General features: G+C 45.3%; 1 protein-coding gene across 2 annotated transcripts in view; it reads right to left on the bottom strand.

The window, feature by feature from the left end:
* The window catches only part of LOC138472788 (protein-arginine deiminase type-1-like), a 432,575-nt gene that overhangs the window by 273,250 nt on the left and 143,420 nt on the right, over positions 1-15,905 (bottom strand). For both annotated transcript variants that reach the window (XM_069611134.1, XM_069611135.1), the window contains exon 7: positions 10,622-10,791. In XM_069611134.1, coding sequence (XP_069467235.1) covers positions 10,622-10,791 — 170 coding nt within the window. The remainder of the gene's footprint in view (positions 1-10,621; positions 10,792-15,905) is intronic.

Genomic DNA, 15,905 nt, shown 5'->3' with positions numbered 1-15,905 from the left:
ATTTTCTTCGGCCTAGTCTTGGGTTTCAACAAGATTTGCTATTCCCATGTATGCCATTGTATGGATGGGTGAAGGGAGTTACTCACAGGAATGGGAGTCCTTGCCCCCAAAGGGGGAGTCTCTCCCGGTGATGTCCCACTTATCTGGGTTTACCTCCCTAGCCGTATAGATGGGAGCTCCCGCTTGGGGAGAAGGGATGAATTCCCATGATTCGTCAAATACCCTTGCCCTTATCTCTGTGGCTTCCCCTTCTGTGTGTAGAGAAAAGCTACTTAGAAAATCAACGTTTCCTTGTTCTTGTCCCTTTCGATGTTTGACAGAGAAACAAAAAGGCTGTAAGTCCAATAACAATCTCATTACCCAGGCATTAGTGTCCTTCTAAAGGCTCATCCAAGTCAGAAGAGAGTGCTCTGTAATGAGTCTAAACTTCCAGTCTGTCAGGTAATACCTTACATTTGTGATCATAGGACTGTTCCCTTGGGAAGAGTTAGTGACTAGCATACAATATTGGGTGCTCCACACCATCATATTCCTGGGAGAGAGCTGCACCCAACCCTACCTTGGACGCATCTGTCTGGAGCAAGAATTCTCTGTTAAAGTAGTGCATCTCCAAAGTGGTATCATTAGATAACCGATTTTTTAGCTGTTCAAAACTGGCTTGATCTTTCTTATCCCATAGGATTTTGTGGGGCTTGCCATTTTTCAATGTATCCATCAGGTTGGAGGCTATTGAGGAACAGTTAGGGATACATTGGGCCTCATTATGACCCAGGCGGTAAGGGGTTAACAGCGCCATAAAAAGGTGGCGGCGCCGTTAACCCCTTACCGCCTAATAACGAGGTCCCTTTGCGGGTCCCTACCTTAATGGCTGGTTTTACCAGCTGTTAAGGATTGGACCCGCGAAGGGACCTCGGAGGTAATTACGGTACCGCAATTTGCAGTAGGGTAACTACCGCCTTCCCCATTTCCACTGAGCCCTATGGGGGCAAAAATGGGAATGGGGAAGGGCCAATGGTGAATGGGGAATTACTGCCCCGCCAACCTTGGAATGGGACGGTAATTCCGCCATTCACCATGGCGGAATCGGTAAATTACTGACATCAACCATGGCGCTAATAGCGCCATGGTTAACGCCTGGGTCGTAATGAGGTCCACTGCCTAGAATAGCCTGTTAACCCTAGAAAGGCCAGCAGATCTCTGCGCTTTTGGCTTTGGAGGAAGCTTTACCGCTCTTAGGTGGTCAGTCTGTGATTGCATCAAACCATTTCCCACGATGAACTCTATGTATTTGATTGCTGACTCTGCCAATGCCAGATGGCATTTCCATGGATTGGCTGTCATGCCCATTTTCCTTAGGGCACAAGGGATTTCGTATAAATGGTGCACATGTTCACCCCAACAGTTGCTATATTTAAAGTATGCACCACAGAATTACGAATATGGTTTTAACAAGCGGTCCATCAGTCACTGAAATGTGGCGGGGGCCCCCCATGAAGACCGAAAGGTAACATCTTAAACTGAAACAGGCCATGAGGTATCGAGAAGGCGGCCTTCTCTCGGTCGGATTGATAGTGGGACTTGCCAGTTGCCTTCACTGATGTCTAGCATCAATATATATTTTGCAGAGCTATGTTTCTCAATCAGGTCATCAATTATCTGCATCGGGTAGTTACTGCTTGGGTTTTCAAAAGTCTATACAAAATCGCCACGACTGTTCAGGTTTAGCTACCAGCACAATAGGAGAGGGCCATGGACTCTGAAGAACCGATGATATCCACATTTACATTTCCTCTATTTCTGTAGCAATTACTTTCTTTCGTACCGCTAGAATGCAGTAGGGTTGAAGGTTGACAGTCCTTTCTGCTGGAGTTCTGATCAAATGAAAAATAATTCTGAACACTGCCTGGTTTCTCAGAGAAGAACAACAATTTGCGAGAAAAAAAGGAGGGCCTAAACCCTGTTTAAACAGGGTAAGTCCTGGCATAAAGTGAACAACACAAAAACTGGGAAAAACACCTTGAGGTAATTTTGTGTAACTCAGTCAGCATACAGAGGTGTAGTGATATTACCAAGTCCTGCTTCTTCAATGGCATTCCTGTATGTTAGAACAGGAGTCAATTCTGGGAGTTTGAGACAGGCAGCAGATCTAAGCTTCCCCTGCCTATGATGTTAATATCCCTAGTGAACGCCGTTGTGCCGTCTGTCCATTAGTAGAAGGAAAGCTCCTACCACGGTTCGGTTATTTTATAGGTGGGGAAATTCAGTCTGGTCCCATCAATGTTTCACAATAGATCACTTCACTCATTCTCAGACTCAAACATCCAGTTTATGGTTTAAAAGATGTGGGGTGTCCTAGAGTTCGATCTTAGGCAACATAACTTTATTGTCCGATAGTCTCCCAATTGATAAAAAAAACACAAAGGAAAAATATTTGCTACAAAGTGTCTGTGAAGACCCTTACGATCCACGCCAGAGGGAGCCACTTTGTTTTCCATGAGTGATCAAAAATACAGTGTAGCTAGTGTCAGAGAGCTAAAAACTGGCACTACATCTCGAGTGTCGACCAGTTTTCTTGGTTCAATATTTCTTGTTACCACTTTCTTCAGGAGGGTCTTCTTGGTGACAACGTGGTATACTCACAGTTACCTGATTACAGAGACTAATGGCTTAATCTTTAAACCAATTAGCAGTGCTCTATGACACTTATTTTGTCTCGGCCCATGACTATTCATGTGGCAAATGCAACCCGCTCTGAAAATACTGGTCCAGTATTCAATGCCCGTTCAAATTCAGATGTCACAAGTCCTGCCCGCAGTGGCCATCCGTGAACTGGTGTGAGCAGTGTTGCTTCAATGCCCGGGCCTCTGCTCTTCGGTCTGAGTGCTGCTTTCGTTATTGCCGATCTCGTGTCTTGTTTACAGCATGTGACGTGCCAACTAATGCAAAGGTAAGCCAATGTCTGCTTGGGTCCCCGATGGGTTTCGGCTGCTGGAAGTGCATTGGATTCCATGTTTTTTTTTTTTGGTGGAATCACAGTGAGCAGTAATTCTGACGATTGTTGGCCTTAAAGTGATTTCCTTCCAGCATAATGCTGGCAGTAAATCCTCCACTTCAAAGTAAAACTCTGAATTGAATTCAGAGGTGCAGTAAAAACAGCAGTAATTATCTTACCACCAAAAAAAGTACTGGTAAAGGAATAGTTGCCACTTTTTTACTACATCACCAAACTCATAATGAGGCCATCGTCTTAGCAGTAGTAGAGCGGTCACTATTACTATTCACAACACTAGAACTACTACCTCTGATTGTACTACTGCTACTAGAGACAGTAGTAGTACTTCATCCACTAGTGGTGGCAGTACTAGTATTATGACTACTAGTGATAAAATGTGCAGTGTTGCTGAAAATACAATGTATATGTCTAATACATTGAGAGTTGAAGTCTACAGAAGGCATTACGTAAAGAATGGGGTTAACTTTGTAAAGGTAACGTGGAACGTGTATTTCAGCATTTCCACATGCTATGGGCGAAAATGCAAAGGTAAAACAAGAGGAAATTGCAGAATTGCTGCTAAGGAAACATATGTAAGAAAACCTACAAAGAAGATGAGGTCAAACATACACAAAGATACTGAAACCTCAAACACCTAGGAGGGAATAGCTAAGGTGAGACTGCAAGAGGACACAGAGTGGGACAGTACTTGAAACAAGATAAAGACTAACATTTTACAAATGTCTCCCTAGGATATTAAACAAAACAAGAAAGCAGGTGAGTGTAGATGGATGAAATGCAAAAGATATTGAAACTGAAAACACAATTATACAAGTTGCAGAAAAAACACAGTTCTATGAGAGAGGTACTACTTAGTAAATCCTTCTCTCTCCAAGCCCACCCCTCACAAATCCTCAAGATTAGTTGTGAACCACACCATCAACTACCACGAGAAATACAAATTGAGGCCCCCTTCCAAATTGGCTTTTGGAGCAAGCACTTCACAGAAACTGCTCTCATCAACGTCTCCAAATTTCTAACCACTGATTGCTGCGCTCACATCTCCTCCAACATCATTCAACTTGATCTTTCTACTGCCTTCAACATGGTGGGAAATTCCACACTCCTTCAAAAGCTTTCATCCCTTGGCTTAAAGGACGCCATATTTTAAGCTGGGTCCTGGTAATGGATGGCCTCCTACCTCTCTGGCATCTCTTCCTCAATTTCATGTAACTCTTACACCACCTCCCAAAATCAGTTGATTTAGGTGATCCCAGAGGAAGAGAGTTGAGCACACCAACTCTTCATCCTCCACATCTATGCCCTGGGAAGACTCTTATCAGTTCGGCTTTCAATAGCACTTCATTAGTAATGGTACCCAGATTGCTCTCCCCTTTCAAAAATGTTTCCTTTTCATCCCAGTATGCATCACCAATTGCTGGGCCATCATCTATCACTGGGTGGCTCTATGCTGCCTGATGTAAAACTACTACAAGACAAAAGTCCTCTTTCTCCCAGACTCCAAAGCTAACCCCACTGTCCTATCTCCATTCCTCCTCACTCCATCACCCAAGGATCACAACTTAGGGGTCCACTTATAAAGTGACCTTAAACTTATTTAGTACATCATGGCCACTGCCAATGGAGCCAAGCTTTACCTTCTGTGGCAGAGTCTGGGACTCGACCATTTCAGAGGGAATCGGACACCCCTCCCAATTTGGGGCAGGAGGCCTACCAGGGTGAAAACCAGAGTCAGCAGTCCCTGAAACACCCTCACTTGACTTTAATGGAAATACTGGTACCACCTTCTGACACATGATGCCTCCCAGTACCTTTCTGGACACATTTCTCGCTTTTGTATTCCAGGACTTCAAGTAGCAGAAATCCCTGAGTCAAAGCTCGAATGAAGAGAGTGGAAAGAGAGAGAGTCTGCACACAACAATCAGCACAACGATACAAGAACAAAATGCCAGGTTTAGCATAACACAACATAGATCATCGTGGCAGAGGGAACCCAAAACACCAGACCTGCATAAGGCCACAGGAACAGTGGACAACCCCGTGGGGTGAAAGGTGGCGAAGTTGACACGTTTTTTAAATAGCCTTGGCCTTTTGTAATCCGGCACCCTTGGGAAATAATAGCTATAGATTGGCTTGCATTGTCAGGTGGGCGTTGGAATCAATGCAAGGAGAGGAGAAGATAGAACTAGGAAGGGAACATTTTAAAAAGGACAGTGAAGGAGAGTGTAGGTTGTAAGGGTGCAGTCGGAAGGAGTGAAGGTGGACCGAGAGACCAGGCAGAGAAAGGATGATGAGTGGCAGAGTTGGTGCACAGTGTAGATGAAGTATTAAGTGTCAGAAAGAGTGGTACCATTCGTTTTTTGAAGCTGTGAATGTTAGTGTGCTTGAGACTGATTGCAGCGAGAAGGGTGAGAGGGAGTAGGTGCTATAAGGAGAGAGAAGAGGTCTGATGAGAGAGGAGAGGGGTGAAACGAGGAGAGGGAGGAGGAGAGAGGAGAGAGGAGTGGAGAGATAGTGTGAACATCAGAGGCACACAATGGGAGAGAGTATCTATCTGCTCACTGCACCGCGCCGTAATTGGCATTGACATTTTCGTCAGCGCATTTACAGGCGGTGCACTGATCACATAGATTCCTCTGTACAGCACCAGGAGCTACAATACAAAGTGCTGGACAGGTGCCACTATACCCCAGAGAAGCTTCATAAAATGAAGAACGCAAACTCGTCACTGTGTTGGCGGGAATAAGTGGGGGGGGGGGACAACAGCATATCTGGTGGGGACGCCCGCAGCTCACACACTTTTGGCAGGAGGTGAAGTCGAGGGTGGGTGGGATACTGAGATTTGACATATAAGTGGGCCTGGCTATGGCAATCTTGATCGTCCCGCCGAGGGGGAGCATCGGCTGGGAGGGCGAGTGGGAACACTGTGGGTAAACCTATTAATGAGCACCAGAAGCTGCGTAGTGAAACAGTGGAGACCGAAGGAACCACCGTCCATTATACAATGGTAATACGCAATCTGGGACACTGTTGGTGTGGACAAAAGGACCGCGATTTTACGGGGTAAGATCGGGAGGTTTTGGGAAGTTTGGTCACCCTTTCTTACCTATGCATTTAAAGACTATACTCTATTATACATTCCGAAAGGACTAAGGACACTTGGGATGTTACCGGAGGAAGAGCTTTGAGACATGGGGGGAAGATACTGAGGGACTATCATCCCTAGTGTAGAGGAGGTGTCAAGCACGATTCACACTCCAACCGCCCATTTTGAAGTACCAGGAATGTTCACACCAAAATATGTGACGTATGATGAACAAATAAACCTGCAGAGAGCCGCAGTTGGGCTCTGTCCAGTACCCATCAGAAGAACAGCGCCTGTTGAAGTACCGACACCTAAGAAAACCTGGACAGTAAGGTACCCATTGAGAAAACCATATCGACAAGTGAGACAGAATGACGATTGTCAAAATATAATACCTGAAGAAGCCAAGAAGATACTAAAAGACGACAAATGTTGACGTCACAAGAACCCGGACTGACTCACATATAGAAGATATGATGACCTGTGAAAAATAAAAAGAGACGAAACATGGAGAAGTGACATCCTGAGCCTAAAGTGAAATAATTGATGTCAAAATGTCAGAAATTATGCCACATGCGCGATGAAGATATTCAGTTAGTTTAAACATGTACATATGCAAGGAACCGCAAGAAGCAAGAAATCGTGAGGCTTGCTTATGCTTAGTAGTAAAATAGATTGTGGCAAGCGCCACCTATACAGATCTACCTCAAAATGAGCACTTTATATAAGTATACTTCCACTATGCACAAGAGCAGAATCGACGAAAGGTTACTAAAGGTCTCAAGAGGAGAGCTTCACAGCAAACAAATCGAGAAGTAAAGACGGAGATAAACTCTGACGAAGACAACCATGCCAAGAAGCCAAGGTCATATTGGATGAAATAGACCAACAGTGGATACAATTAATGAAAAGAAGTCTGAGGTCCGAGTATCCTGTTCAGAAAGGTCAAGATAAGCCACAGATGGCAGACGACTGGAAGAATTAAATCAAGTACACGAAATTGCATAAAGAATAAGACGATTTCACGGTGGCGGGATCACGTGATCGAGCAAGCAGAAGGGATGAGACTTTCACACCTACACATGAACTCTTGCCATGCCCAGATGTCTTAAACTTTTCCAGACCAAGAAGCTGACTCAAGGCCAACCACAAAGAAATAATTGACACATGACCCCTGAGGTGATGATTGATTGTAGCAATAATTGGAGGGAAGCTGGGGGTAGCAGATGAACTCCCTGCACCTGGCCGGCTATTCTGCACACTTCTAAGGGCAAGTGGAAAAGTATGAGTGGGGTTGATGCCAACCCAATTATGGTGGACCAAATAATCTAGGGTCCTATAGTTAGTAGAACCAATGAGACGTCATACTTTTAATGACGTCTACAGTAGCCATTTTGAAGGAAGGGCTTAGATGCCCCACCTGACAGTGTTTATCCAATCTCCACTCCCCATTACCATTTACAGATATAGTGCCTATATTAAAGTTACCTTCCTAGAACCAATCAAGTTGCATGCTAAATTGTAAGTGTTACACGTCAGTGATTACGAGTTTTTGGTATAAATGATGTGTTTTTTCTGAAATTAATTGGAGTTGAAGCGAAAAGGAAGATCGAGCAGTTGCCGATATTCATGAACTTCCCGTTTTTTGTACTGGTCATTAAACGGACTCCCTTTGCCAAACTATCGAGTTGTCATTATTGATTTGATGCAAGAGTATTAATCTGCATCCCCATCCATCTCAAGGGTGCTGCTGCTCATCTTAAAGTGCTGTTGGGAAATCCCCAGTCTTATGGGCCGGCTGGAGTCCTACTGCACACTTGGTAGCAGAGATTGATGGTTCGATTAGAATCGACCAGCTAAGACCCATTGGCCATCGACATAAGTAACTCTAGGTCCTCTGCAATATCACAAGTCCTTTGCCAGACGGCTAAGTAGACCGAGAGGCTCCCCGTAAATAGTGGATAGTCTAAGTGAAAACCCTGCAGGTAGAGGTCTGAAGGAACCTGTACTTTCCCCCACAAACCCCTTCCCACTTCTACGAGCAGCTAATGGGACGAACAGCAAGGAGAGGCGGTGATGAAGGCGGTGATTTCAAGCATCCAGACAAGAAAAAAATGAGAAAGGAGAGTGAAAAAGACTAAATACTTTGGCAAAAAGTTGCATGCCTTAGAACAAGTAAAGGAAGATAACGGAGGGAGGTGGGACAAAAATAACAGAGTAAGAGTATAATGTATATATAAGGGGAATGAAATATTGAATTGAGGGTGGCCGAGCAATATAGAGAGATACCGGGAAGGTACCCGAGAATAGAGAGTTACCGGGAGGATACCCGAGCTAGAGGATACGCCCAGATACCTAGGCATTAATATAGCGCTAAGAAGCCTGCATTTAAAGTCCTGAAAAAAATAGGACGCAGTAGGAGAACAAAACAATTAAAGACATTTTTGAAAGAAATGGGATTACATTCCATGTCGGAATAATGATAGGCAAAAACAAAGAGGTGATGGCTGGAAGGTTTAGAATTAATCTTAACCACTGGCGTTGCTCTGGGCAACCCTCCAGACCATCGTTCTTCACCTGCCAAGCCATTACAGAAGGGGAAAGACCATATTCAAATCAGACTTGGCCCCACCCCAAAAGGGGCAGTCCAGCCCGAACTGCTAGGTCACATCCCTTCTGCACGAGACCACAAGCATCCCCAAACATGTTTCGGCCTTTTTGGGCCTCATCAGTGAGGAGTAGCTTGGGTCTCTAGGCCCAGCAGGCACGGGACCCATGTCTGGGAATACCCGTCCCACTCGAGGTGACATAGCAAAAACAAAGAGGTGATGGCTGGAAGGTTTAGAATTAATCTTAACCACTGGCGTTGCTCTGGGCAACCCTCCAAACCATCGTTCTTCACATGCCAAGCCATTACAGAAACGGAAAGACCATATAAACTTTGACAAACGCCGAGCTAGTTTAGAGCATTGGAAGATGTACCAAGAGGAAAACGAGGAGGAGCCACCGTTAAATTGGATACTTAACATAGGCACAGAGGGGGGTGAAACGCCTGCTGCCCCGACTGAAACAAAAAGCAAAGCTAGTAAAGATGAGGGGTTATACCCATTGAGGGAGCTTAAAGCAGCCACGGGATATAGCAACCCAGCATATGAGTCACCTACGCAAAGTAGTGACGAAAACCCAGAGAAGGATAGAAACAGAGATATCACCTCCAACGTCCCGAGGGACAAGGAGAGACACGAGAAAGAAAAAGGAGACCAGGCACAAGCAAGCACATCTCTAAATACCGATAGAGAGGGAAAGAGATGGAAAGGAGAGGAGGACAGGACTGATGAGATGGCATTCACACAGAACAAATGGATGGGAGGTCAGATTTTATTGAAACTCGACAGTAAAGTCATTGAGGATGTGAGACAAAAGGGAGAGTCAGACGATTCAAAAAGGAAAGAGAAGGAAAAGGAAAAAGGATTAAGAGACAAAAGAATTAGGAAAAAAGATAGACAGAGACGAGAGCAGTTGTATCGCGAACAGCAAGAAAGGAAACGCGATCATAAGCCAAGAGCAGCTAATGATCAGGAAAGGCAGGAACAAAGGAGAACAGAAGAAGAAGAACAAATATATGGGAAAAGAGAATAAAGAGATGAAGGGATGAAGAAATACGAAGGGCAAATGAACGTAAAGATGCAAAGAAACAGGAAGAAGACAGGGTCAGCGAGGAAGCGCAGAGAGTTCGACGACGACATAGAACGCAAGCGAAGACAGAGAGTACGAGATATTGAATATCTGGAAAGAGAGATTAAAAAACCTGATCCAGTAGTAGGCTGGGAAGACATAGAAGAATTCTTTCCTGAGTACGATTCAATACCAGGCACATCCATGGCAAATATGGAAGATGACTTCGACAACAGAATCATCGGAGAAATGATCGATAGAATATCTGATGAAATGGGGGTAGAACAGATACCCCAAGGGAAAGGAAAGGATGAGCGTCTTGAAAGCATTCAGTTGTACGACACCGAGGACACCTACCGAAGTAGCAGAAATAGAGAGCTGTCCCTAGATAGGTTGACACTAAATATGAACGAGGAAGATGAGGAGTTGCACGAGCTGGGCACAAAGAATATCAGATCTAAAAAGAGAGGAATATGGGGAAAAGGAAGATGAGAAGATGCAAAAAGTGCTTCTCTGGAGGAAAAGGAATAAGATGGTCAGATTCTAGTGGATCTGCACCTAAGGCATCAGAGTCCGCCACACAATCAGACAGACACGAAAGAGTATCTTACGTTCAGAGGGGGGTGTCTCCACCACCCTATGTGAGCAGACTAAGGACACTGCCTGGTAGACGGTGATGCGGGAATATTACCCCTGCATAAGTATAACATAGCTGTTCAAGGCATAACCTACATTGAGTTTTTGGTGCTGAGAAATTATTTGTGGTGGTAACACAAACTAGCGAAAGATAAACATAACAGACCTCTACTTGACTTATAAAATGTACACATAAAAACTACAAACCATACCTTTTCAGTAACCTCCAACAAAGTGACGCCAATGTAAACGAGACCAGAGAAACCAGCATCAGGAAAGCTGAGGCCCTCCACGTAGAAGGTATGTTCTTCCTCGCCATCATACTCCACTTCATAGAAAAGCGTATCACTCCCCAGCACGTGCTTGTAGTCAATGTCAGTAGCTGGAAAGAAAGTAGTACTGAATGTCAGTTTGCACTCTATGAAATGTGTTCTGTTCTCACATCACATGCTATTGCCAGATTAGCCCGCCCTAGTTTTGCTGCTAGTGGGAAAACCTACATATATCACTACCAAATGATAACTCTATTATCAACTTTTCAAAGACAGATCAAACAGACTTTCAGCTCCCACAACTAAAAACAGTATTTGAATTATCTGGAGCAGTGTGCTAATTAGCTCCTGCTTGTAGCCTAGATCCGCCTAGTTAGCTTGACACCAAAACCTACCAGAAGCCATGTTTGGCTCCCGGAATGAAATGATGCCAAACAATCATACATATGCAACATTAACTCTGTTTGGAAACATGTCTAAAGAAGCATAACGCACATCTAGAAGACACTTAAGCTGAAATGGGTCATATAATATGCCAAAAAAGTTAGAATACTCACAGCACTTCATGACCATCGCTTGTCATGAGGATATTAAACCATAATCATGACTCACTTGTCATGATTTCTGGTTTAATATCCCCACTTATACAACTATCTGTCCCCTGTGAGTTAAGGCCAACACTATTGTGTCTTCACGTTTCTTCAAAATAGGTATTAAATATTAATTCAAAGTACGTTATTGACAACTAATATTAAAATAATCAACGATAGTGCTGAAAAAATTTTGTAGAAAACATTGCTTCAAAAATACACATACATAAAATGTATTTACAAAGAATTGAAACAAATTCTATTTTGAGAATTCTATAGGATTACGATCTTCAAACCTACATCAGCCAAACAACTCCCATGCCCTTCATACACACCTAAAATCTTATAGTCGATTGCTTGACGCAACAAGAGCTAGCATAGATGTCAATGTAGTGAGGCAAAACCCAGAAGTTCCATTAGATCTCTCAATAATTACAGTTTTGTATCTTTAGCAGTGGCATATCATCAATCTGAACATATTGCTATATGTGCTTGAACATTCATCAGGGAATAATCTGTTCATTATGATGGCATTATATGGCTTTTATAACACGCCTGTACACAAGTGTTTCTAGCCGCGACAAGACAAGGGAGGGGGGGCAAAAGGGAGGACAATACAACAATCTTATTAGGCCTTGTGTCATTCAGATCATGCAAGAGCAAGGAAGCAGGAGGGGAGACGTGCTGAGGGTAGGGGGAAGATGGAGAAGTGCAGGACAAAAAGGAGAAAAAACAAGAGTGCAGCCACAGGGTGGCACATAAGGGCAGGAGAGGGGAGTTTAGGGTTACAGATGCAGACAAGTGCAGGGGAGCCAGGAAGCAGTGCAGGATTGCAGCTGGACAAGCAGGGACCTGGGCCCGAATTCAGAGTGTGACCAGGTGACCAGTGCATGGAACAGGCATGTGGTCAGCAAGGGAGAAGAAGAGAGAAAGCATAAGCAAAGAGGTCTTGAGTTGCTTCTGGAACCAGAGCAGTGGTGGCTGCTTAGATTGGGCGGGGGGGCGCTGCCTCTCCCCCCCACAGAGAGAAGAGACAGTCTCTCTTTCTCCTAAGAGTTATTTAAATTAAACCTGCGCAAAGCATCAGATTAATTATTGATTTATTAATCTGCCGTTCTACAGCCTGGGCTGCTGGCCTGGCCCAGGCCTTCTGCTCCGGCGGGGCGCGTCTCAATTTAGTCACATTTCGGCAATGTAGAGTGCGTGGAGCTCGTAGCTCGACGCACTCTATAGAACCATAGGCCCATTCAGGGGGCTGGCGGCGTGCTGGAGGGGTGGCCCTGCACTCGTGGTATTCTGCGCAAACAGCATACCAGAGCTGTTTGCCAGCCAATGACAATCCGTGTGTGTGGCATGTGGGTGGAGTCGGGTAATGGGCACAGTGCCTCGCCTTCTCTTCTCGTCCTTTCTTTCCGGGCACTTGCTGGTGTGGTGGTCGACTCGTGGACTTCTTCTCCTGCCATCCACAGACCAGATGTGCTGCCTCGGCTTGGCTGCTGCCTGCCCTCAAGATCGATGCTGACAGAGTCTAGCCTGGTCATTAACATACTAGGTAAGTAACTTGCTTAAAGCAAGTAAATTACTGTAAATTAATTTACTCTTAGTTGCTACTTCACTTGCTTGATACGCCCTGCGCCTGCGCAATGGTCATGGACTTGTGTGGGCCGCCCGCGGCGCGTGTTCATGGACTTGTGTGGGCCGTGGTGTGTGTTCAGGCCTACTACGGTCGAGTGGCGTGAAACGGGCTGGGAACGACTTGCCAATCCAACTTAAGTTACAGGCTGTAACTTTAGTTGGATTGGCAAGTCGTGCCCAGCAGGTAAGTGAGTGAGTCGTGTACTCGACGAGTACTACTCGTTGAGTACACAACTTACCTGTTACTTAAGCAGCTGGACATGGCCAGTGGCCACCAATTTTCTCCTTTTCACACCTCGTTACCAGCTCTGAGCCAAGGTTTATAGAGTTTGGGAGCGGTCATTATCAACTACGATAATGGACCACCAACCCAGCATATGGTCCTCACGTTCTGCTCTAGATCATCATACAGCCAGGGCGTTACTGACTGCTGCTGCGGTACGTGAGAATATGGTATACCGTTTCAGGAAATAAGAGACTGTGCATTTATTATGGGGACAGGTCCGAGTGCTGAATAATACACTCTGACTTTAGGGATCTGCAAAGCGGCTGTTGATTGGTTTTCACCAGAAAGTGGAAAAGCAAAGGGGTTCTGTTTGGTCCTGTCCGCAGATTCTATTGCTTGAGTGGAAATGTGTACACAGTGCCATGTTTGAAATTCTGATTTGGCATGCAAGGCCGTAGGCATTTGGAGTGGTCTTGGTGGCTTCGAGCTCCGAGTCTGGCTAATTAATCAGCATTCCGGACCATTCTCTGTCGCAACGTCCTTTGGCCCTGTATGTCCGTGAGTTTGAGCTCCGAATGGAATACAGGCTGCGTTTCACCAGGAGCGCCTCTCACCGACAACGGAAATCGGAACAAACCTAGACCCATGCCGAATTTTGAAGATCCATTGCTCCGCCTACTGACCTGCTTTGTGAAGACCTCCCCCACCCTCCAATTTCCCCCTCACCCAGACAGTCTGCCGACACCTGGGGCGGTCTCTGCACGCATGCGGTTCGCACCTGTTAGCATTTTTGTGTGTCTCCACTTTCTTCCACAGGTCGCTGTTCTCCGAAGTGTAGGACAGGACTACACCCTGCAGAAACAACACAACACAATATTCACAGCGTGCCCAGGAAAGACAGAACTGCCTCTAGCCGCTGAACTTATTAAACTCATACCATCAGCATCGCAAGGACCAGTCGCTGATTCAGAACAGGGCACCCTTATTTCGTCGCCTCACACCTCATCCTCACTCCTGTGTCATCCTCCTCTGTCTTTATTCTTAGTGTCCCCCACCTGAGTGAGGAGTGGTGAGACATTAGGGATAAGAATGAAGAGTGAGGATGACTACACTGTACACTAGTAGTGTCCATTTTAGTACACGCTAATTTCTCCTCAAGCCTCCTTCTTACTCCTTAGTCATCCTTCTCCATCATCAGTCGTTACTCTTCTTCCTAGCATCTCACACCTGACTGAGGAGGTGAGAGATGTTATGATACGATAGGTTATTTATAATGCGCTTAATACCCAGAGGTTTCTAGGCACGGACCCGGGAATCGAACCTGTGGTGCTCTGTGTCATCTTGCTTCCAAGGCGAGCGTGCTGCACCTGATCTATCCTCCCAGGAGGACATGTTAGAAACAGGAATGAAGCGTGATGAGCAAGGATGATGTTACTATGACTGCACTGGCCCCTGTGGTGTCCATTTTAGAACACAGTCCCTTTTCACGCCTCTTCTGGCTCCTGAGCCATCCTTCAACCTCACCCACCTTAATTCTTATTCCTAGCATCTCATTGGGAGTAAGACTCAAGAGTGGGGATGATGACTACACTGTACTCTATTAGTGTCCATTTTAGGACACACTCATTTCTCCTCCTTAAACTTCCTTCTGACTCCTAAGTCATTCTTCTCCATCATCAGTCATTACTCTTCTTCCTAACGTCTCACACCTGATTGAAGAGATGGGGGATGTTAGAAATAAGAATGAAGCGTGATGAGCGAGGGCGATGTTAATATGACTGCACTGTCCGCTTTGGTGTTCATTTTAGGACACAGCCACTTCTCGCACCTCTTTTGACTCCTGAGTCATCCTTCAACCTTGCCCATCTTAATTCTTATTCCTAGAATCTCATTAGGAGTAAGATAAGAGCAAGGGTGATGACTACACTGTTCACTAGTAGTGTCCATTTTAGGGCACCCTTATTTCTCCACAAACCTTCTCGCTGCCAAGTCATCCTTCTCCATCATCAGTCGTTACTCTTCTTCCTGGCGTCTCTCACCTGATTGAGGAGATAGAGGTTGTTAGAAATAAGAATGAAGCATGATGAGTGAGGGTGATGCTATGACTGCACTGTCCACTATGGCATCCATTTTAGGACACAGCCACTTCTCAGAGGTCTTTTGACTTCTGAGTCATCCTTCAAACTTGCCCATCTTAATTCGTATTCCTTTAGTTTGCTCAAAGGAAATGTCCAAAACCGAGCCACAACCTTGCACAAAGGTTCCTCACTTTTCACTTTGACTGGTCATGCATCGTCCTTCCTCATCATAGATCTCGTCTGCACGTGCTGTGGGTCTTCCCCGTTGTCTGTAGTCTCTTCGGGGGGGTGCAGGCAGAGGGGTCTCTCCGATATATGGCTTGATATCACCAAGGAAGATCCAAGCTCTTCTTCCCTGTAACTTGACTGCGGATGGCGTTCTGTCCTCCACACTAAACGGGCCATGGAACCTTGGCTCATCCCAGATTTTTCTTGTGTGATTCCTGACTAGGACAGAGTCCCCAAGGTATAGTTGGTGGTACCTTGGTGGATTTACTAACAAGATACCACCAAACTTGTACGGAGACCCCCGGCTCTCCTCAGTCTGCTGTATGTAATTGATGATTATATCACAGATTTATGTGGTATGTGCTGTGTTTTCCGTTTCCTCCGTGTGACGGAAGCTTGCACTACTTTTACCAACACAGTTTAAGTGTACTTGCCTGTTTGTGACAGTGGGCCTTATTACGACTTTG

The sequence above is a fragment of the Ambystoma mexicanum genome, chromosome 8 (assembly GCF_040938575.1).
Source record: "Ambystoma mexicanum isolate Mex_15411 chromosome 8, UKY_AmexF1_1, whole genome shotgun sequence".
Taxonomy (NCBI): Eukaryota; Metazoa; Chordata; class Amphibia; order Caudata; family Ambystomatidae; genus Ambystoma; species Ambystoma mexicanum.
Note: the sequence above shows the minus strand (reverse complement) of the source record. Positions and strands in the feature narration are given on the sequence as shown.